The sequence below is a fragment of the Furipterus horrens genome, unplaced genomic scaffold (assembly GCF_987537825.1).
Source record: "Furipterus horrens unplaced genomic scaffold, mFurHor1.1.pri manual_scaffold_4, whole genome shotgun sequence".
NCBI lineage: Eukaryota > Metazoa > Chordata > Mammalia > Chiroptera > Furipteridae > Furipterus > Furipterus horrens.
In genome coordinates, this window is record NW_028327174.1 from 6,455,330 (window position 1) to 6,479,506 (window position 24,177).

The 24,177-nt window shown below is 57.9% G+C and overlaps 1 protein-coding gene across 1 annotated transcript in view; it reads right to left on the reverse strand.

Annotated features, from left to right (window-relative positions):
* Window positions 1-19,269, reverse strand: part of CACNA1I (calcium voltage-gated channel subunit alpha1 I) — an 87,955-nt gene extending 68,686 nt beyond the window's left edge. Inside the window, exons 1-3 of the mRNA XM_090275324.1 lie at window positions 19,031-19,269; window positions 1,076-1,187; window positions 832-965 (exon numbers count right to left, since the gene is read on the reverse strand). Coding sequence (XP_090131450.1) covers window positions 832-965; window positions 1,076-1,187; window positions 19,031-19,269 — 485 coding nt within the window. The remainder of the gene's footprint in view (window positions 1-831; window positions 966-1,075; window positions 1,188-19,030) is intronic.
* Window positions 19,270-24,177: the final 4,908 nt, after the last annotated feature.

Here is a 24,177-nt window from a genome sequence, read left to right on the forward strand (position 1 = left end):
ACACTCTCACAGGCCTTCAGCCTTTTTCTCTCCCCCTTGTCACTTCTGCCACATTGACCCATCATGGGGCATGGCTAATGCCTGCTCGGCCTTCAGCTCTGTTAGTCACGTCCTCGGGAAAGTCTTCACGCCCCCGAGCCTGGCTCAGAGATGCTCTCAAAAAAACACGGCACTGCCCAGAGCCCTCATACTGGTATGTGTGACACGTCCACCCATGGGTGCACCTCCCCAGATGGTCACTGGGGAGGACAGGGCCTCTGTCTGGGTTTGCTGCCCTCCCCAGTCTGACAGCGCTGACACCCGGGCTTCTGGGTAAATGTGTGAATGAGCCGCTAGTCTGGCCTGACCCAGGGAAGCAGGAGCGAGGCACAGGCGTTCCAAGTGGGCAGAGCTGCAGCCTGGCCTCTCTGTGACTGTAGCTGATGTCTTGGTAGAAACGATCATGATTTGGAATCAGACTGAGCTTGAATCTATGCTTGTCTCTGATTTGCTGAGTGACCTAGGATAATAAAAACAGCATCTAACATGTATTGGGTGTTCATTTTAAGGTAGCTGCTATTATTATCCCCGTTTTACAGATGAGGAAACCGAGGTTTAAAGAGCGTACTGGCTTTCTCAGGGTCATGTAGTCAGTCAGTGTGAAACACACCCAGTGTCGGCTGACAGTGCAGGAGGACACACGACTCACCAGACAGAGGAGGAAGGAATGTCTGTTCGTTCCGACATCACCATGCAGCTTCGTCATTGTCACCAGGGTCCATGGGTCCATGGATTATTGAAATTAAATCTGGCAAATGCCAGAGGCTCAGACCTTCCCAGTGCACTACCTACCCAGCCATGACAATGAAGAAATCCAGTCGGTTCCATGTGTCCCCAAGGTAGCACTTCTTGCCAAAAATGCCCAGGGCTACCATCTTGAGCACCATCTCCATGGCAAAGAAGACGAAGATGAAGTCATCGAAGACCTGCAGGGCAGGAGGAAGACAAGAAGTGAGGGACAGTGTGAGGTTCCAGAGCAGGACCCAGGGGCGGGGCGGGGCATCGTGGGTGGGTGGGACAGGCAGGCTGGCCTCACCTGCAGGATCTTGCATCGGTCAGACAGGCAGTCCATGTCGTCGCACGGCTGGTACATGCCAAGTGTCACGCAGTTCAGCAGGATCACCAGCATGCTGACACATTCAAACCATGTGCACACAGAATCAAGGACAAAACAGTGGGGACCAAACCGTGGCCATGGGGACAGAGTACACCCTGGAACACCCCCGCCCACCACAGAAAGGCATCCACCCCGCTCCTGGTCCTCCCCCTCTCCAGGTTCCTTCCCCGAATGGGTCAGTGCCCGCGTTCTCAAAAGACCCAGGAGCCAGCCTATCCCCCTCACAAGAAGTATGGCCACACGTGCCAAACCCACCAGAGAACCCAAACCCCACCAAGCCCCCACGTGCCAGGACCCCCACCCCACCTTCTTGCCCAAGCCCGAGAGTTTCCTTCTTCCCTCAGGCCCAGGAAGGAAGAGGTCCCCATAGGCTTGGCTGGCAGGCCCTCTCTGGACTTCTCTCTCCACCTCTGACCGCCTCTCCCCTCCCCAGGCCCACGTCCCCTCCCTCCCTCCCTGCCCAAGGCCCGGAGCTGGAGCCTGCGGAGGGCCTGTCAGTCAGTGTGGCTGAGATTGGCTGGACACCGCTGTCCCTCTCTCCTTGCCTGTGGCCGGGTTAGAGCTCATCTCCAGACTCTGGAATGTCTGGACCTAGGCCCTCCCCAACCCCTGCTGCCCAGGCAGAAAGTGTCCTGTGGCCAAAGGAATCTAGAGACCATGTCTTCACCCAGCCCGGGGCAGGGCCTCCGGGGCCCATGCCTGGGATCAGAACAAGCAGGCTCCCCCCAGCTCCCCTAGCCAGGCTGTTCCCCTCAAAACCTTCCTCTTTCCCTTCCCCCCAGGTGGCTCCTGCCCTGTCTTAGAACACAGCCAGCTGAGGTCCCGGCCCACGGCTCTTAATCCACCTGGTCTTAGAAACTGGGGCCACAGAAAATCTGTGTCTCAGTCTAAACAGGGCAACCCAAGGAAAGATGGACGTAAGGAGGTGCTCTGTCTCGAAGGGGGAGGTGCTGATAGACCGCACCGTTCCCTGCCTGCCCAGCCCCATTCCTGCTCCCCCAAACTGAGCCACAGGAGACGAGCGGACAGCTCCTCTTGTGCTGTGGAAGCAGGAAACCTGGGGGCCTGCTCTTGAACTCTGGCCGCAGCACTGACCAGATGCCTCCTCAGGGGCCCACGTGGCCTGCCCTGGCCCCTCTGGTCCACGCTCCCTTCAGCAACGGTGAGCTGTCGCAAACACAGGCAATAGCAGCTCTGTCCTCCGCTCCAAAGCCCCACCTACCACCCCCACCATCTCGTCCCCTGCCACCCCACCCTGGCTCTCGGGGACACCCCACCCCAGGACCTTTGTGCCTACTGGGCCCTCTACCTGGGAGACTCTTTCCAAGACAGTCAAGAACTGCCCCTTCTGACCTTTCAGCTTCATTGTCCCCTCCTCTGAGAAGTCCCCACCCAGCCTCTGCCCCTGCGCTGGTCACCCTCTCCCGCCCCGACCACTGCCCTCTCCCAGTCGTACGGCCTCTGCGCACCTATGACCTGAAGTTGTCTTGTCGACATGCTCCTTGTCTTTATCCACAGCCTGACCCTGCGTTCCAAGGGGACAGGGGTTTTGCATTCACAGCTCTGACAGTGACAGGAATCTAGTAAATGTCTGTGGCATTAATAAGTAAATCTCTCTGGGCCCTGCCGACGCTGACACCCAGGGATTCTTGAGTATCTCCAAATGAAAACCCTCACTCTTCAACTTCACAGCCTTTCTGTGAGCTCGATGGAGCCACACCAGCCAGACCCTCCGCCAGACCCCAGCCTGATGGGAGACTGACCTGGTTTCCCTGGCAACAGCCTCCCTCCCATCCCCGGGCAAGGGCTCACCTTGGGATGCTGCCTTCCCTCCACCACCACTTCAGACCCTCCTTGACCCAGCCCTGCTCCTTCCTGCCACCCCACCCCCCCACCCCCGCTGCCATTCTCCCACCACAGCCTGTAATTAATTTCAGTTGCTGCCAGGGTCCCCTTCTAGCCTGAGCATTGCTCCGGCAGCAGCTTCATCATTAATTAACTTTTTTGAAGTTCAAACGTTCTAATTACCAGTGAACGTCCCCCCCTCCCCTTAGGCCTTCCCCCTTCCTGTCCTGCTCTCTCGTCTTCCAGCCTCCTCCTCTGCTCCCTCTGCCCTTCCTGCCAGTTTCAAGTTCAAAATGCACTTAATCGGGATCTGTCAGGAGCCTGGCACCCCCACTTCTTTCTCACCAGGGCTCTGAGCAGTGGAGATCAGCAGGCCCGCTTTACAGACGAGAAAAACTGAGGCTCAGAGAACCTAGAGGCCTCTCCTGGATCACACAGCAGGGAAGTACCAGAGCTGAGATTCTCACAGGTATGCTGGACTCCAAGGCCAGCGCTCTCCCCTGTGACCACCGCCCCTCCCCTGAGTCTTCAGCCTGACCCCTGCGGCTCCCAGCTAGACCCTGCACAGCCTCCCCATAGCTTCCAGCTGCTCTCAGCCTTTCCAATCCGCCCCACACAATAGCCAGGCACGCTGGGTGCCCAACGGGACCAGAGACTTTGCAAGTGTTACCTCGTTTAATTGGGGCAGTACCGCGTCTCGTTTACAAATGAGGAAATTGAGACACAAAGGGGAACACAATTCATCCAAGGTCACCAGCTGGAAAAAGGCAGAGCGGGGACACAAAACCAGAGCCTGCTTTTCTCGTCCCCGCGGTTTTGCCACTGCCAGAGTAATCTGCCTGGAGCACAGCTCTGAGGGGGCCTCTCCTCTCCACTGTTAACAGCCTCCACGGTCCCCATCACCCTCCTTAGCCTGACCCCCAAGGCCTCCTAGACTCTGACCTTGGCAGACACTGAACTTCTTGCTGTCCCCAGGCATGCTCTGCATGCACCTTCCCTTCCCTCTACCATCCCTACCAGGCAAACTCCTACTCATCCTTCACAGCCAAGTTCATCTGTCACCTCTTCTTACAGCTTCCCTTGAAGCACCTCCCCCCACTCACAAGGTAGTGGTTTAACCTCCGATCTGGAAATGCTCTCCCTGATCACCTGGTCTAGCTGGCATCCTTGTAATGAACTTGGCAGTAACCCCAGCTACTGCATGCCAAGCCCCTGGGGACGTGGCCCTAGGTCTCATCGTAGCTCCCTGGGGGCAGATGAGGAAACAGGCCTGGGGAGCTGGAGTGACTTGCCCAAGGTCACACAGTCAGTGAGCAGCCCAAACGGGGTGACTCGGTGGTGCCCGGAGCTGCTGCCTGGCGCTGCCTCTCTTGCTTGGCCAGCTTGCCCATGGTACTGAGTTCCTCAAGGGGGCAGATGGATCGGCTTTCACCTCTAGATTGCTCAGCTGCAGACATTCAGAGATGGACAGTCTCAGCGCTGCCCTGAGGCGCTCGGGGAAATCCCAGATGGCAGAGCCTGGGCCCTTTCCCAGAGCCCGTGAGGCTCAGAAGTCAGGCCAGAGCTGGCATCACTGCCCGCAGCTCCTGACATGCTCCCCACCGGCTGGGGGATCAAAGGCGCCAGCCCTCCTTGAAGTGGAACCGCACGCACCACGTACCCTGGGGATGGAGACTGCCAGAGGGAGCCGAGGTCCCCCGGATGATGAACGCCATGGCCTGGCCCAATGCCTAGCGCTTCCACTGACAGTCACTGAAGAACTCAGAAAGCACACACGGGCGAGCACTGGTGTTCTGGGACAATGGGAGGGAGGACAGAGGCCCAAAGAGGGCGGTCCAGGACTTCTGGGTAAGGGAAGGCAGGTGCCTGAGCGCCCACTCTGTGAGGGCAGGGGGTCTTCAGTGGCTCCCCACTGCCTCTCACAGCAAGGCTCACAGCCCCCCACCTGGAATCTGAGACCGTGCAGGTGAGACTTTGCCACCTTGCTTCCTTCATCACTCAGACCCTCGCTTCTCTCCGGGTGACCCTGCCACAAAACAACCCCACCGAGGTCCTCACAAAGCATCTGGTCCAACTGCCCATTGCACAGATGGGGGACAGAGGGCAGAAAGCCGTCTGACAGGCACGGTGAGCCTGAAGACAACAGACTCGCCACGCACGGGGGTCCGTCCCTGAAACCCCATGTGTCCCCGAGTGTCCAGGCTCCGTATGTGCACCATCAGCTCAGAATAGCCACATTGGTCCTTCGAGGCTGATTATATCCCTGATGGCAGCACAGGTGCCTTTGGGAAACCCAGATGGGGAAACACATCCACAGTGATCCCATCAATAGTTTCCTGGGCAGGCCAAGCCTCCCCGACACCCACAGGGCCTGGCGGAGACAAGCAGCCAAAGTGTCCTTGGGGCTGCTTTGAGCCCCGACCCCATCCTCACTCCCACCCACACCCCTAGCTCAGCCCCTCCCTGGTGGCCAAGGCCCTCACCCCAACTCCATCCAGTCCCCCCAGCTCTGCTCACAGTTCACGGGCCCTCAGAACTGGGGCCAAGGAGCCCGGCAGTGAACCAATGAGCATGTATCGAGTGCCCGCTGTGTGCCAGGCACCAGATCAGCAACAGCGGAAATGGCGCCAACAGCCAACATTTCCCAAGTGGTCTTGAGTGATCTTTGCCAAGGAGCTTTCTAATCAAACTGCACGTATTATCTCATTTAAACCTCCCAGCACGCCCATGAGGCCGGGGGCCCAGAGGCCCCACGCAGAGGGCCCTGCAGCCACACGTGCTATGCAGCAGAGACAGCCCCTCCCGTTGCCAGCTTCTCCTATAACTGGGCCCACGGTTTCTTGTCCTTTGTCCTTTGAAGGGAAAAAACATTACCGGCAGAGGACTGAGTGCTGGCACTGTCTGCTGATTACTTAACATGACCTTGAGGAGAAATAAGAGATGCTATCCCAGCCCCTTAGCTGGACATCGCCTCACAATGTGCTGAATCTTCCCTCAGCCTTTCAGAAAATTCAGTCCGTTCAGGCCTGGCAATGTGGAGAGTCACCCTAGAACTTAAGCAAAGCTCCCTAAAACTGCCAGGTGCTACCTTTACCACCATTTTATAGATAAGGAAACTGAGGCACAGCGCGCTGGTTCCAGGGCTCCAGTCACACCTAGCTGCCCAGGTTCGTACAGCTGGGATATGTCAGGGCAGGATTTGAACCTGCCTCTTGCTGACTCCAAATCCCATGTCCTCAGCCACGTGCCCCGTGGACTCCAGGCACAGGGCCTGGAATGTGAGGGACCTGGGACTGGCGTGTGTTCAGTGGAATATTTGCTTTTCCCTTCCCGCCCACACCGTCTCCCCCCACGTAGGCCTGGGTCAGCTGTGAGCTCAGGATCAGTCCATCTGTCTGTTCCTAGTGGGTTCAAGAAGGGGGATATTCCACCCCTGCCCGTGGCTGGGAAGAAAGGACCTGCCTGCAAGAGATGACGGGAGGGGTGCTGGTCTCAGGGCCCCCAGTAAGGAGCCGAGCTGGACCAGAACCCTAACCCAATCCATGTCCCGGCTGCTGAGTCTTGAGAAGGCTGAAATGTGAATTGGGGGAGACAGAGTCACCGGGATAGGCACCATGCCAGGGGTCCCCTCGAACCTGCCACTTCCCAGAGACAAGAGTGACCAAATGGAGGGGCAGTGCCTGACACCCAAGCAGGTCCCTCAGGGCAGCCTCCTCTCCAGGAGCTGAAGCCAGAGGCCTGCACGGTTACCATGGCAACCACCACCCTCCATCCTGTAGGCCCAGTTGACAGTCACAGTTTCTGTAATTGGGGGGCTCTGGAAGGGTGGATGGGGGTGAGTGTGCTGGATTTGGCTGGGGCAGCCAAGTTTGTTTTTATTTTTGTTAAATCCAGAATTTAATGCATTTCCCAGGATGAGCCTCAGTTGTCTAAATAAATTAAGTGGAGAAAGGAGGCTGGGCTGCATCCTTCTGGACCAGGGGTGCAGAGAAGCTGGGCCAGTCTGTCTATGGGGTCCCTCCCCTTGGTTCCCAGTGGCCCCAAGGATGGGAACTCAGTCCTTGGGCCCTCACAGGCTGGGGCCTGAGGTTCCAGCCTCCAGTGCTTGGTCCAGCTCTTTGCTCCTCAGAGGACAGGCCCACCAACATCATGGAGCACCTACGGCATTAGGGTACTGAGCTGAACCAGGCCCACTCCTGCCCTGGAGGTGCCCAGAGTATGTCCCTGGTCCAGGGCCCTGTGTGATGTGAGGCCATGTTGCCTGCACCGTGGCAACAGTGGCTATGACTTTGAATGTCAACTATGCTTCAGGCCCTCGGCTTTACAGAGGATACCCAGGCACTAATTCATTCATTCATTCATTCAGCTTATCTTTGTGAGCAATAAGCCCTGGAAAACTCCTTGGCAGCACCTATTAAAGCGAAACAGAGGCCCACGCTAGGACTCAGCAGAGCCACTCCTGGATCCACACCCCAGAGACTTGCTGACATAAGTCGACCAAAAGGCACATATTATTCATAACAACCCCAACCAGGGAACAACTGAGGTGCCACCAACAGGAGAATGAGTCGGGTGGCAGGCTTTAACTGGGGATGATTTGGCCTCCAGGGGGCATGTGGCCCGGTCTGGAGATACTTTTAATTGTCACAACGTGGGGAGGCGGGGCACTGGCATCTAGTGAGTAGAAAACAGGGACGCTGCTAAACATCCTGTGATGCACAGAACAGCCCCCTACAAAGAATTATCCAGCCCCAAATGTCAACAGTGCCAAGCTGAGAAACCCTGTGGTCCATCCATTGAATAGAATAGTATACAGCAATGAAAAAGAACAAAAATATCAATGCATGCAACAGGATGATGGCGTTGAAGAGCAAAGAATGTATAAACCCAAGTATATAAAGTGAAAAATCAGCCCTGACCAGTGTGGCTCAGTTGATTGAGGCATCATCCCATAAACCAAAAGGCTGTAGGTTCAATTCCCAGGCAAGGCACATGCCTAGGTTGCAGGAGGTCTCAGGGCATGTGCAAGGGGAAGGAAGGAAGGAAAGAAGGAGAGAGGGAGGGAGGGAGGGAGGGAGGAGGAAATCAGGCCGTTATCCTACATGAAGGAGCGCTGAACCTTAGTATCTTTGGGGGAGTATCCATTGCGGGTGGGAGACAGGGAATTTCCAGGGGTAAAGAAATCCTTCTTGGTCTGAGTGGGGTCACAGGAGTGTGTTTGTAATGAAAAGATGCCTGGATCTGGACATTAAGGTTTGAGCGCTCTACCACATGCATGATTGACCAGAATCAGGATTTGAACCCCACACCTGTCTTCCATTTGTTTAAGGATGTGTTCCACTCCTGCCCATGACAGCCTTGGGAGACAAGCAGGTCGTCACTATCACACCCACTTAACAGATATGACCATGAAGGTCCAGAGATGGCAGGACTTGCCCAAGGTGACACAGTGGCTGAGCTGGGACAGGAAGTCGCTTCATAAAGCGGACAGACCTGCTGGGCAGAGGATCCTAAGCCTCTCTCCACTTACATGCTCCAGTGACGAGGACCCCCACATGCCACCCAGGCCTACCCACAAGGAGGGCTGCTTACAGGCTATGGAACCTCCGTGGGCCGGGATCCCTCAGGCGAGGGGACAAGGGAGTGAGCTTTCCCTTCCTTCCTGGTCCCTGCCCCCAGCTCCACTTCTTCCAGCCCCATAATGAGACTCACTGTGTTTGGCCTACGTCTCTGGGTCCCAGATGTCCAGCAGGCCGCAGTGCCCAGTACAGACAGCCGGAGTGGGGGAGGCGGCGACAAGGGAGCCAGGGCTGCCAGCGTGGAAGCAAACCCAGGGATGGTCCCTGGGAAGGCAGCTCCCGCCAGGAGGACGCTCTAGATGCCACCGCTTCAGCCACGGCTGAAAGGAAGGGCCAGGGTCCCGCTGTCGGGGGGCTGAGCCAGCGGCAGGAGCCCCCCCACAAAGAAGGCATGCCTGCAGGGAAGCCTGCTGGGGTCCTGGGCAGGGGCCGCAGATGCCTCCTCTGGGCCCACACAACACCTTGGACACCGACCTTACAGCAACCACAAAGTGAGTGTGGTCTGTCCTGGCCTCTCCCCCCCAGCCAGGCACCCACACCTCTCCATGCCCGGAGCCCTCCCTGGAGCAAGTGCTCAGGGGCATTACATCCTCGGGAGGGAATGAGACCTCTGTCACCTGGAGGCATCCAGGAGGCTAAGGAGGCGTTTCTGCGCAGCAGGGCTTTGCAGCCTCTCTCCCCACCTAGCGCCCCATTTACCACCCACGGCTCTGTGCTCATTTACTCAGCAGCCCCTCACTGGGTGAGCCTACAAGGCTCTGGGAACCCCAGATGAAGAAGGCGTGGTCCCGGGCTTCCGGAAGCCACGCGTGCTCACTCAGTGGGGTCAGCGCAAGGCTGAGGGCTGGGGGGGCGGAGGGGGGACGCTCTCCCTCGGCCTCAGGGGGGCCCGTCGCCCACCACACACCTCCCTGGCTGCCCCGCCACACACAGACACACATTCCCATGGCATCCCTTCCTGCCCCTGCGCACGCGACCACGCCTGACCCCCCTCCTTGCCCACAGGCCAGCAGCACTGGGTCCGGCACCCCCACTCACCGCTCACCGCAAAGCGCTTCTCACACATGCCCGCGCCCCCCAGGGAAGCTCACGAGCCCCTTCTCAGAATGATGTTTTGAAGTGCACAAACTTTTTTTAATGCTTAGCATTAGAAAGGAAGGATGCCAGTTATGTTAAAATAGTTGTCAAAATATTTTTTAAAAAAACAAATTGGTGATGGAGAACTACGCACGCTTCATTGTCAGCCCAGTGACGCACCGGAGCCAGCGGTGGGCCCGACGCTGTGTGACCGTGAGGCAGCGAGGACTGTCAGTGACACTCAGAGAGGCTACGGCAGCCAGGACAGGACACGGAAATGCCAGTGACCGCTACAGCTGACGGTCACAGAAACGTTTTCACCTCCATTCACGATAGGAAGAAATGCTAGATTTGAGTCAGAGATCAGAGAAGACAAACATCCCAGTTCACGAACCTCAACTTAAGACCTTTGTTCTAGAAACTGTCTCCCCCCTGGACCCCAGGGACAGCGCAGGGCCCTTGGGCAGATCCTCCTCCTACTTTGTGGGCTCCGTTCTCAGGCTCCCCAGTCCCCCCGTCTCCCCTCGCCTGTCCCTGACCCCACACCCATTCCCACTCCCAACAACGTCCCCGGGCTCAGCAGTCCCGAGTCTGTCCCAGCCCCAGGCTGACTCACTGCTGGGCAGCAGGCCTCCCAGACACTGCCCTGGGACATCCCTATGGACCCCAACTGCATCATGTCCAAGACGGGCATGTCAAGTTCTCCCCAGACGACCAAACTCCTCCTGCACTGCCCACCCTCATGAACAAACCCCCAAGCACCACCCACCCTGGAGGCCATCCAGACTAGAACCCCCCCCCCGAGTCTCCCTCTCCCTCGTCCCCACGTCCATCTCAGAGACCCACCCGGCTTACCACCTGACTCATCACCCACACTCCTCAGCGCCCCCACTGCCTGAGGCAGACGCGCTCCTGGGTCTCCCAACAGCCTCCTCCTCCAGCCTGGCCTCCTGTGATACATCCTCCACATGGCAGCCGGAGGGCGCCTTCAAAACCAAAAGGCTTCTGTGCCCCGACCCCCATGCCTTCCAGAGAGTTTCCAAACTCCTTTGTGTAAGTGTTCTTGGGTAGACAGCTGGGAAGCTGGGTGGATGAATGCATGAATGTATGGGTTCTGTAGATGAATGGAGAAGCGCCGGAAAGATAGATGGATGGATGGGTGGGTGGATAAATGGATGGGTGGGTGGGAGCCCTCCTTACCGCTCTCCTGGAGGAGCCAGGCACAGCCCTTGGGCACACTGCTCTGTCCACCTCCACCCCAGCCCAGTACCCCAAGCCCCTTCATTCATACAGCACCTCACAGTCAGCCCAGAGAGGCCAAGTGGTTTGCTCAGTATCACACAGCAGTATGCACCAGTGTCAGGATTTGAACTTGGGGAGAGAAGAGGGAGACCAGAGGAGCACAGCATAGCTCCGTGGGACAGATGGGGACAGAATGTGGGAGGCAGCCCCACAGGAGAGCAGGAGAGAGGTTAGCAGGAAGACATTCTGGCCGATTAAAAGGACATATTTGATTTCTCTCCAAGGGACCCAAATGAGGCCATTTTCTCCCAACAGGATGGTGAGGCGGCGGTCTGAGGGAGGCGGCAGGTCAAGGCCGGCGTCTGACACCGAAGCCAGAGCCCAGGCCCAGCGGACGAGTGAAAATCCAATCACGTTTTAAATGCCCCAGGAGGGGTGAACTCCTCATTAGCCAGCCAGCCCTCTTCCAAATTCTCTGCTCTATATCAATTACAACAAGGCTTCCTGGCAGGGCTCACGGGGCTCGTGGGCTGAGCAGGCCAAGGCTCTGGCCAAGACCCACTCAGTCATCCAGTCACCGCCAAGCTGGGTGGCCTGGACGGCACTTGCTCCTCTGGGCCTTGTCTGTCCAGTGGGTAATCTCTAGAGCCGACGTGAACTGCACCCATCACCTAGTAGGTCCTTAGCAAACGCCAGGGCCCTCCCCGCCACAGTCCTCCCCTGTGCCTTCCAGAATCTGGACACCAAATGTCCCTCCACAATCAGCCCAGATGCCAGGCTGTTACCAGAGTCCCTGATAACCCCAGCTCAGCTCAGGGACCTTGACCAGGCTGTTCCCACACAAGTCTAGGATGGTGTCCAACACACAGCTGGCTTCAATAAACCCTTGTTGAATGAATGAATGAATCGATCAATCAATCAATCAATCTGTTGCAGGAGCCTCCCACCTGGTCTCCAGACCTCCGTCTCTACCCTTCGCGCATTCTCCATTCTGTTCCAGCGGCAACCACTGTTTCAGGCCCCATCCCTGCTGGACACCCATCAGCGACTTCCCAGTGACCACTAGATCAAGTGCAAGTTTAACCTAGCATTCCACACCCTGCAGTCTCACCCTGTTCAGGCCACACTAAACTCCTCTCTCTTCTCTACACTGTTCCCTCTGCCTACAATACCATCTCTCCCCTGGTCTCCTGGAAAACTCCTACTCACGCAGCAAGACCCGGTCACATGCCCCCTCCTCCAGGAAGCTTCACCAGTGCCCCCGGGCTGGTCAGGGGCAGCTTCTGCGCCTGCAGCTCTCTTTACACAGAACTCTCCCTGTGACAGTGCTGAGGCTGCCCCATGGGTCAGGCTCTCCCCGGCCCAGGCAGGCTCCTCTGACTGGCCGTCCAGCCGCCGGGCTGACCAATGACAGTGCAGCATGCTCTCTGGCACCATGAGCACACCCAGCATACAGCTTGATGCTGACTTTTACTTTGGAGAAAAACAATCTCTCTACCAGATGGAGGTAAACGGACAATTTCCCAGACATGTGTTGCTTCTTCCAGCAACACTTGCCACCGTCTGGGTGTTCCCATTAGGCCAGGGCTGAAGGAGCGGGGGATGGCCTCCACCAAAGAACCCCTTCCCCATCCATGAGCACTGGGTGGGCACAGCGCTGGCTGGAGAGTCTGCAGTCCTAGGCTCCAGTCCACCCTGGCTTTGCTGACTACTCAACGTGTGACCTTGGGCAAGTCATGCTCCCTTCCTGGGCCTCAGTCTCACCAGCTGCACAACGGGGAGTTAGCACACTCCCGGGAGGTGCTGAGAGAAGGTGAGAGTCCACAGCAGGTGGGAAAGTACTGTGGGGGCTTGAGAGTGGTGCACAAGCCCATCGGTGCTGGGTCTGCTGCTCCTTAGAGACGCAGAGTGAGTGCGAGGCCCGGTGCCCTCTGGGGCCTCCTCCCGCCTGGTGGAGGAGATAGGGCAACAACTCCCCTGAGACAGGGGGACACTTGTAGAATAGGGAGGGGCCGATAAAGGGCTGAGGGGTTCTAGAGGAAAAAAGCTAGAATCCAGGAAAACTTCCTTTAGGTGGTGGCAGGAAGCTGAGGCTGGTGGGGCTGGCAGGATTTGGAGCACTGGAGTCACAGGGACAAGGCATGGTGGGTGGCGCGCAGACCCAGCACAAGCTAAGGCAGGGAATCAGGGGACCCCAGGACCTGTCAACAGCATGCCCGGGCTTCAGAAGAGAGTACAGAAAAAGAGGGGAAAAAAAGCAGAACGGCACTGGAGGACTCCCAGCATACAGCCTGGAAGACCTCGGACCTCGGAGAGGGGAGACTAAACTGGGGGTGGCAGAGAGCCACTGAAGGTCTTTGCATGAAGAAAGAATAAACAAAGGAAAGAAAGCAGGCAGGAGGGCGGGGGGCCCCTCCCAGGCACACAGCGCGTGAGAGACAGTCTATGCACAGAGGAGTCCTAGGACCCCCTGAGGGGGAAGGTATAGCAGGAGGAAAGAGGCGTCTAAAGGAGAAGTGACCACCCAACGTCGCACAGAGCAGCTGTGGCTGGGCTCTGCCCGTGTCTGGTACCCGGCATGCACTCAGGAAAGGCCTGTTGAGTGACTTCATGAGTGGGTGTGTGGATGATGGGTGAACCCTGCACCCCGCAACCAACATGCTAAGCCCTCGCGGTGGGCAGCAGTGAACTTGGCAGTGTGGGGCTGTGATGGGATGGTGGGCCCTGCCCTCTCCCTGGCATTGACAGGCGAGGTCAGGGGTCCAAGAGGCAGGGGTCTAGGCCAGGTGGACTTCAAAGTGAGAGCGCCCACAGACCCCAACCTAGCAAGCAGAAGGCCAGGGCCGGGCAGGGGACCCGATGTGGGCAGAAGGGGGCAGGGGCAGCTGAAAAGCAGGAGCACAGCCGCAAAGGCACAGACCAAATGAGCCCCCGACGAGGACCACGGAGCCCAGGTGACACCACTGAGAGGCTTCCTGAGGAAGGTGGCAGACCCATTCCAGGGGCAGCCCCTTCCTGACTAACTGCCCAACTCTCCTACCCCACCGACGGGAGGCTGAGAGAGGATGGCTTGCCCAAAGTCACTGGTAGCTGGCGCTTCCTGCCTCCCCTCACCATGCCCAGCAGAGACGTAACCTTCACAGTCCACTGGCTTCCCGTGGAGCACGGATGGTTTGCAAGCAGCAGAAGTGCTGGCTCAGCCCCGGCCGGAGCAGGAGGCATCCCCAAGCACGCTGGGAGAGAGGGGGCTGCAAACTCCTCAGGGGGTGGCCCCAGGCCGGCCACCGTGAGGAGGCTGCCGAAGGTAGACGCTGGAACCCAGGAAGTCCCTCGCTCAGCCGCCTGGAACTTTGAAGCAAACCTCCCTGCCCCGTGGAAAACCCAGGTTCTGCTGAAGGCAGCAGCATCCTGGAAGGACGCTGGGGCTGGGGGTGCAGAGAAATGGACGTCTTCATCCCAGCTCGGTCGTGGCTGTGCAACCCCGGAAAGAACTTACCCAGCCTCTCGGAGCCGCACTTCCCTCGGGTGTAAGATGAGGCCGTGACAGCACCTCCCGCTGGGCAGCTATAAGGACGGTTGGAGGTGGTGATGCAGGCGAAGAACCCAGCACAGAAGGGCCAGCTCTCCTCGGTGTCCTCCCTGAGCACCGTCTCTGCACTCGGCGCTTCACGGGAGTCACCTCTAACCGTCTTAAACTGTCTCCTTAAAGAAAACTTGGGCCCGGGGAGGGAAACCAGAGTGAGCACATGCCGCTGACACACACACACCCCGCAGACGGTTACACTCAAAAAGGCTCTCCACATCCAATCGAGGTGGAAAACAGGTTTCCAGCTGATCAGTCCTGGGGCCGGGGCGCCCTGCTGGAGGACACGGGGATGGGTTAGCGGTGTCTGCACGGGTGAGGGCAGGGCTTCTGGCAGCATAGCCGGCAAACATTCGCCTGAATAACAGCGATCGGACCTGATTTTCCCTGGAAACCACGTCCTACGAAAACGCTCTGTTCTATCTAAAGACTTGGTGCCCAGTGTCTGACAGAATCTACCAGGAGCAAGAGTTTACTCAGCTACACGCAAAGGCCCTGTTCCGCTTTTGGACACAGATAATAAGTATGATAAGCGCGTGTGTGGTGCTTTTTCTAGCGTGCATAGCTCAATTTCACATGTTCCGTATGCAACTGTGTCAGTCTTCATTGCAATCCTGGGAAGTGTGGATTACCACCCCTGTTTGACAAGTGGGAAAACTGGGGCTCAGAGAGGTTAAGAAACTGGCCCATGGTCACACAGCAAATAAGAGGCAGCACCAGCTCATAGGTCTGTCTTCTAACCCAGGCCCACATGCCATACACCACCTCCCCCTGAGTCCAACAGTGACCAGTCAGTCCCCTGACATTTCAGACCCAGAGACCTCCGGGCTGAAACCCCAGCTGACAGCGCATGCTCAGGCCCCAGGCCAGACAGAGAATACTGCTGGCGTGTGGGTGAGTGAATCTCTCCTGCTCGCCTGCTCAGGGAGGGTCCCAGCAGCCTCTGCGTCTCTGGTGAGTCAGGGGGTAGGTGACTCAGGGCCTAGCTCTGGGCTGGATGGGGCATTGAGTCAGGGAGCACCAAGCTTCAAAGGGCAGCGGGCCCTGAGACAGGGCCCCTCAGCACCAGAGACACCCATGCTCACGACAGTCTGTCTGGGGCAGACCTCCCACACTGCCCCAGGCCTGCTGGTCATGGGAGCGGCCCCCGCAAGCCTGAGCCTGAAGCCTGCCCATCCAGCATTGCTTTGGGCTCTGGATGAGAAGCAGAATTCCCCAGAGTCTGGGAAGGTGAAGGGCTCATTTCTGGTTGTCACAATGATAGAAGAACACTGCCTACTAAATTACCCAACACCCTGTAATGTGCAAAACAGCCAGGACCACAAAACACAGTCACGCCCAAAACGCCACCAGTGTCCCCACTGAGGAGCACTGGGTTAAACATTGCGCCTTTTCTGAGCTTCTTCTCAGGGGAGAATCCTAGAGCCCTCAGCATCTGATCAGACACCCCAAAACACATAACCCAACCCCCTGAAACCCAGCCTGAGCCCCCCATGATCAAGCCTCTGCTGCGGGAGCCCCCTGTGCACCCCAAGGTGTCCTGGGCCTGCATGTGTAGAAACCCACCTTGGCCTCTCTCCCACTGCCCCAGCTTGGGCTATGACACCTTTGCACCCTAGCGTCATACCCGCAGGACCCGGAAACATGGGTCCTTCGACTCCCAAACACACATCACTGCCGCCAGGCACATATATGAAACAGAGCTTGACAGTCTTTGAATCATAGAAGCTTAGAATTTTAGTGTCACTGAGCTTTAAATATGAACTTTGAACCCTTAGACTCAATCACAGAAGTCTGGAGTCTGAGAGTCTCCAGAACTTGACCCTGCAGAGGCTGCTCCATGCCGGCGTCATCAGATCTCTGATCCAGAAGTCAGTCCAGCAATTAGGCGGCCACTTCAAGCTAAGGCCTCTGTCCCTCACTCCAGCCTCGACTGTGGGGCCTGGGAGCCCGATAGTGCTGGGGGAATCCCTCCTAAAGAGGGAGCAGAGGTCAGCTGCACCCCCCCCACACACATTTGGACTCAGGGCTCTCTCTGAGACAGGTGAGGACCAAGCCCAGCTCTGCCTGAAATCCAGATCCCATCCCTTCTCAAGGGTGTCCCCAACCCCAGGCCAACTGGGAGGTAAGAACATAAGGCAAAGGACCTCTAGGACTCTGCGCAGCAGACCAGAAGTATGGCCGCCTCGAAGAATCTCTGTGCTCTCTGCTCCGTGGTCAGGTCCCAGGGTGCCCAAGGTCAAAGGTGCGGGTGAGTGTGGCTGGCACACTGGGTCCCAGGGCTGGAGATGGGGCATCTCGTCCAGCCCTTCCTTTTCAGGTGCCCAAAGTCACACACCTACTTTCTGGCAGACAAACTCAGACCCACACCATGTCCACAGGCTTCTCTGTGACATGGGCTGCTCAGTGCTGCTCCAGCCCAGCCAGACCTGCCAGGACTGGCAGGGGCTGAGCTGGGTCCGACTCCCAGGCCCAGGGCATCCGAGCCAGGACTCTGCCTCAGCTGAGCAGCAGTGACCATCTAGACTTTGCACAGCACCTAAGTGACAGAGCCAGAATCTACCCTGTGGACCCACCAAGGCAAGGCCCCTGAGACATGGCTCCACTGTCTCCCTGCTCCCCCGGCCAGCTTTCTCTCCCTGAAAGGCCCCCTTCTCTGGCCTGGCTGCCCCCAGTTCACACGATGCAGGTCCCCATGGTGTCCCAAGATTTCGTACTAGAACTGCTCCCATGGGGAATGCTTGTCCCCCCTCCCCACTCCCAGGAGCTCCTCAGGGTAGACCAGCTCCGTTTCTCCATCCTTGGCGATCCCAAGGCAGGTGCCCCATGGACTGAGTTACTGAGGGACCCTCACATGGTGCCTGAGACCTCCTGAGCTGTCCCACAAAATGAACACCAAGGTTTTTGGCCCCCACCCAGCTGGGGGTCCCCAGCTGTGCACTCCACCCGCTCCAGCGGAGACCCTCTCGATTCCCAGATGTGGGGTACCGGGGCCCCTCACCACCTCGACACCCAACACAATGGGTAGGCCAGCAGACGTGGGCTCAGCATGCACCTCCCAGCTTTACCACCCCTGCCTACATCGGGACGTCCCAGGCATCCTGGGCTGGGCTCAGGCCCTGCCCTGTGCGGCCTCAAGCACTGACAAGGACTCTGTCCTGCTTGATGGGTGCCAAAAACCACAAGGCCACCACACCTGGGTCCCAAAGCCTCCTCCTCAGCGGCCCCCAGCCACAGGCACATGCCTGCAATCCATGCTCACGCCGCAGCTCAGGGGTCCTTCTAAAACACGCGTCTTGCCACATCACGTCCCTTCTTTGAACTTCACCAGGTCTCCATTGCCTTCAGGACGCAGGCCAGCTCCTCACTTGGCCCGCGGAGCCTGCCCCATCGCCCACACTCCCGCCAGCCTCGTGGCCCCGTTCTGCCCCTCACTCCCCACTTCCAGCCACACCACACTTCCCTCAGCCCCTCTCCTCCGCAGGCCTGCGCTCCTGCTGTATCCCTGTCCCCGCTGCCCTCTCCAACCACCACCACCCACCACTGGGGACTCAGCTCAGACATTGCCACCGCGTGCCCAGCGAGCCCTGAAGGCGCCCAGGGCTGTGCTCTGGTGCTGGGAGCTGCAGTCCAGCCGTGAATGTGACAAGCTTGGTCCCTGTCCCAGTCACCTGGCAGTACCTCTGGAGGAGGCAAATGTCAGATTCAGCGTCTCACAACTAGAGGGTGACAACAAACGGAGCGGCTGAGCGGGGAGCACAGCTGGCTGCCCTGAGGAGGGGACAGGTAGGCCGTGATGTGAAGGATCCAACCAAGAGTTGCCCCCAGTGAGGGGGGAAGGCAGAGCATCTCGGACTAAGGGAGAAGCACTGGAGCGGGCGCTAGAGCCTGGAAGAGCACAGAGGAAGCGGGGCGGTGGGAAGCAAGCCTGGGGGGTGGGGGGGCGCGCAGGGCCTACTGGGCTGGGGGAGGACTCTCTGCTGTCCAGAGCAATAGGAAATGGTGACGGGTCTTCAGCAGGGGTGGCACGAGCAGACTAGAGGCCACAGGGAAGGCAGGCAGATTTGTGAGGGGCTGCTTGCTGCTGCCTCGGGCCCCAAAAGAGGCCTAACCCGGGGAACGGGGCCAGGGGGCCTCACCCCGTGTGGTGGGGTCAGCTGCCTCGGGCCCAGGCCCACGGGTCCGCTTTCCACTCTCATCGACCCTGTGGTCCCCATGCATCAAAGGGCTCCGTCACTGGGAGCTGGGCCAGGGCCCAGGGTCTGGCTTAACTCTGGTCCTCGGTTTCAGCACGGAGCCGGGGTTCACACCCGAGCACTGCCCCAGCCACTCCCAGAACGTCCACATCGGCAGATCACCAGGTCCCCATCAGTCCGACCTCCACGCCCCAACACCTGCCCAGACCTGCCACTGAGCTGGCTCCCCACCAGGAAGGCTGGGCAGCCTGGGGTCTCCTCACCAGAGGCAGGCGTGGGAGGCAGGGCACCATCAGGGACCAGCCTGGCCCCAGGCACGGCCTTCAGCAAGCCAAGGCCACACAAAGGATATGGGTTACACACCATCTTGATACACCAGTTCCGGGGGCTGGTGGTCTGTCGCAGACAGAAGAAGGCAACGGGCGCCAGGTCCGGGTGGGGGACGTCTGGGTCGGCTCCATCTAAGGGCTCCTCCAGGCCTGGAGGGGACGGAGGGGGGCTCCGGGGCCCTGGCTGCTCTGTGACTCCCGGCTCAGGGGCCAGGGCCGCAGCGGAGGAGGAGGGCAGAGAGGAGCTGGAGCTCTCAGCCATGTCAGCGCTGAGCAGGGACCCTGGGGGAGAAAAAGAGGTGACACATGGCGCAGGCAGGCCTGGCACCCACTCCCCAACCAGCTTCTCCGAAAGGGGCCAGCCCAGCCTCAGGCCTGCAGGCCCTCCCCCCCACTCCGGCCACGGGGCTCAGGAAAGAACTGCGGGCCCAGACGCCTGCGCGCTGTCCGGCCAACCTTGCTGAGCCTCGCTTGGCGAGATAGAGTGGGGAGAATAAAACCTTCTTAGAGTATAGTTGAGATACTAGTGTTTTTTTGTTTGTTTGTTTGTTTTAAATAAGACTAGAGTTGTGTGTTCATTGCATCATCAAAGGTAAAGAAAATTTACAAGAAAAAAGGGGAAGTTACTATAAAGACAGACATAATTGTGAGGGTGACGCCTGCTACAAAGGAGAAGCAGGGGTGTTGTGGGACCAGAAGCCAGGGGACCTGGGCAAGCAGAGAGGAAATCAGGGAAGGTTTCCCTGAGGACAGCTGAGCTGTGACCTGCATTGGAGCTCAGGGACCCACTGCCCACAGCCTCGCAAAGCTGAGAACCCAGGGACCGTACACCCCAACCTCTTTGCTTTACAGATGCAGAAACTGAGGCCCAGAGAAGGGACAGAACAGACACAGAGCCAGGTCACAGCAGAGGCAGGACTCCACCAGGGCCAGCTTCCCAGGTGTCTGACCGCGTCGCCACCCAGGGCCCCGCGCTCAGAAGGGCCTGTGCTGGCTTTAACGTTCGGCTAGCACCAACTGAAGACAATGATTTTTGATCCAAGGGCCCACATTTTCATTCTGCCCTGGGCCCCGCAAGCCACGTAGCCAATCCTGACTCCAGGGGTATTTCCAAATTCTGGCCTCGCCTGATGCTCCCAACAGCCCCAGCAGGTAGCAGATGGAGAAGCTGAGGCCCAGAGAGGAGAATGGTGTGCCAAGTCTACACACTGCAGCATGTTTAGAGGCCAGAATCCCAGCACCAGCCTTCCAGACTCACTGACGACTGACCATGGCCTTGCCTGTCCCCCTACGGCCAGACAATGTCAGGGTAGGAAGAACAGCGTGCCCCTCGTCACCTCCTCCAGGAGGCTACCAATCCCTGACTCTTTATCCACAGGGTTCTCCTGAGCCCTAGAACCCTGACAGTGCCAGGCTGAGCAGTGGGACTGGGAGATGAGGCCCAAGTCCCTTGCACCCACCTGGTTGCTACCCGAGGCAGCTGAGCTGCCCAAAGCTGATGTTTCCCTGGCTCCTGGGGGCAACAGGTGGGAGCTGGCGTCTCCTTCCACTTCTCTCAGTTGGTCAGGGAGGCAGTTTGCTCTCAAGCTCAGGGCTTTGCGCTTGGTTCCAGAAAAACAGCCCCAAGCCTTACATAAGCTCCCAGGCACCTCGGCCCACCACGTGTCTATCCCTGGGCTGAAAAACTCCCTCCCTGGGGTGGCTGCAGGTCTTCCCACCACTGTGACAGCCTAAGAGTTCACTGGGCCCTTGCTCCAGCCAAACTGGACCTGCCCAGGTCCTAGAGAGACACTGGCTGCTCCTCCAGGCCTGTTCCCGGAACACTCTCTCCTTATCGCCCACACCCTGTTCTCCCAGGCCCTGGAGATTCATTCATTTTCCCAACAATATTTCTTGACCACCTACTATGTGCTGACACTGTACAGGCTCTAGGGCTATGCTGTTGAATGGGCGAGACTTGGCACCAGCCCTCATTCACAATGCAAGGGAACAAGACACAAGTCAATTAATTTCTCTCTCTCCCTGGGTTTCCACAGCTCTTACCACACCAGGCATTCCATAAAATTTATGTATTTACATCTTTATGATTTAGTGTCTGTCTCCCACATGAAAGAAGGATGTTAAGAGAGCAGGGATGGTCTGTTTTGTTCATTGCCTGGAACATACTAGGTGCTCAATACATATTTGTTGAATAAATTAATAAAAAGTGCTGGAAAATAAATAAACAAGGGAGAAAGGTGGGAATGGGGAGAAACCGCCTTGCCCTCTCTAAAAAAAGAGACATTTTAAGGTAAAAACAACAAAAATGTAAAGGCACCGTCATGGGGGATACGCAGAAAGAACGCTCCAGGTGGAAGGAATTGCGTGTGCAAAGGCCAGGAAGCTGGAATAAGCTCAGTGCCTTTAAGGAACAGAAAGGAGGCCGGTGTGGCCGAGCCTGGGGCAGGGAGGCAGCATGAAAGTGGAGAGTTTGGCAGGGCCCCTTGCAATGCCATGGAAGAAGCTTGGGCTTCAGTCCAAGTGCAGCAGGAAGCCGTGAAAGGGCGTTTGTCAGGAGCAGCGAGCTCTGGTGTGTGCCTTCCAGCCACCCCTCTGAGGCCTGAGGGGGGCCCATGTAGGCCAGAGGGCACTGGGAAGACGCGCTGGCCTGCCCTGTGATGCCGGTGGAGGTGGGAAGAAGGGGGTGAATTTGAGATAAATTTTAGACGCAGAAGAACCAGGTCTTGTATCGGTCCAAGGCCACCCCACCCAGTACCACCAAAACTCCTCCTGCACCCACACAGCTGGGCAGAGCCACATGGCCTCCGGGACCGCACGTGATCACCCCCTCTCCTCATTCCCTGTTTAAAGCCATTGCACTGTGCGTTGACCTTTGTCCTCTCACCTCTCCGCTCTCACAGTGGGGCTACTATGACCACAACTGCCGAGGACACCTTCCCCAGCCCACTCCCCAGTGACCTCCCAGCCTCCCACCCTCTGGCCTGCTCCCCAGTGACCTTCCAGATCTCAATACTTTGATCTGCTCCCCATTCCCAATCCCCTCTGTCCTGTGCCCTAGAGCCCAGCTCCTGTCCCCACTGCCCACGTGTCTATGGCTGGAAGCTTGGGGGGGCTGGCTGCTGGGTCCACCTGGACTCCAAACTGTCTGTGGTTGGAGCCTCACAGAGTCAAGAAGACTTGCATTAGGTGGCAGCACTGGGGGATTCAGGCTAAGGTCCATGTGGCCCCAGCACCAGAGCTGCCCCCATATCCCAGCACCCTTCCTCTGGACACTCCCAGGGAGAGCCCACCAGGCAGTGGGGTGGTAACTAGACAGGCCTCCATGAGCAGCAACAGGAGCAGAGCAGGACCCCACTGTGTCTGGAATATACACCCATCCTGACTCCATCAGCCGCCAGGAGTCTTGGCTTTCCTCTCCATATCGCTCAGCTCTCCACCTGCCAACTGCACAGGCCCTTGTGAACATATCAGGTGGTTGGGAAGGCTCTCTAGGGCCCGGGAAGGTGGATGTCCAAGCACTCATGGAGCCAGCTCAGCCATCCCCAGGGGATGCCACCCAAGCCTTCTCTCTGCCATCATTACCATCTCTGCTACCATCACCATCACCACCATCATGTCCACCACCACCATCACCACCACCTCCACCTCCACCACCACCACCATCACCACCATCTCCACCATCACCACCACCACCATCACCACCATCACCACCATCACCACCACCTCCATCACCACCATCACCACCATCACCACCACCACCACCTCCATCACCCCATCACCATCACCACCACCTCCATCATCACCATCACCATCACCTCCATCACCACCATCACCACCACTCCATCACCACCATCACCATCACCACCACCTCCATCACCACCATCACCATCACCACCACCTCCATCACCACCACCTCCATCACCACCATCACCAACACCACCATCACCACCACCTCCATCATCACCATCACCACCACCTCCATCACCCCATCACCATCACCACCACCTCCATCATCACCATCACCAACACCACCATCACCATCACCTCCACCTCCATTACCACCATCACCATCATCACCACCATCACCATCATCACCACCATCACCACCACCACTATGATCACCTCCATCACCACTACTATCGCTATCACCATTATCACCACCACTATGGTCAACACCATCACCATCATCATCACCAACATCACCATCATCACCATCACCACCACCACCACCATCATCACCACCCTTCCCACCATCACCACCATCAACATCCCCTCCATTACCACCATCACCACTACCCCCAACAGCATCACGGAGGCTCAGCATCTGACTGTTCCAGGCAATGGACAAAGGGCTTTCTGTGCATTGCCTGTGTTGACTCCCACCACAGCCCCGTGGTGCACAGACCATGCTTATTCCTACTTTATGGGGAAGGGGACTGTGGCTCAGAGAAGTGCAGCAGTGCCCCAAATCACCCACTTGGTACAGGGCAAAGTCTGGGTCCCCGTTCAGGTCTGCCACTTCTGAGCCCCAACAATGAACCATTATGGGCACCACTCTGGAACAGTGACAGGAGCCCGGGAAACAGGCCTTCCCTCCCAGCTGAGTCACAAGCAGTGCAGTTACAGCTGCTAGTCCAGCCAGGACCCCAGTGTGGGCAACGACCCTCCAAGTGTTCCAGAGTCTGTGGGGAAACCTGCCTCCCAGGATCTTCCAGCCGGTACGCCAAAGGCCCTGGCCCATGGTGCAGGGAGGCCTGTGTCTGCACAGCTCAGAGTCCTGGTGGGGAAAGGCCTGAGGCCAGGCCTGGTCACCCAGGCCGTGTGTGTGTGTGTGTGTGTGTGTGTGTGTGTGTGTGTGTGTGTGTGTGTGTGTGTGTGTGTGTGTGTGTGTGTGTGTCTTCACGGGCACACACAGGCAGGCAACTTATTTATCCCTTTGCCACCAGCCACACATCAGCTAACGTCACAGCTAGAAAAACAAGCAACAAATTTATTCCGAGAATACTAGAATCCAGGAACCTCAAAATCCTAGTATCTTAGAATCACCCAGAACCTCGGAGGCCCGCGATATTAACTATAATAACCTATCAACAGCGCAGTGTTTCAGAGAATGGGCTCTGGAAGCCAAGGCCTGTGCTGGAGTCCCAGCTGTCACCACTCCGCCGTGGCA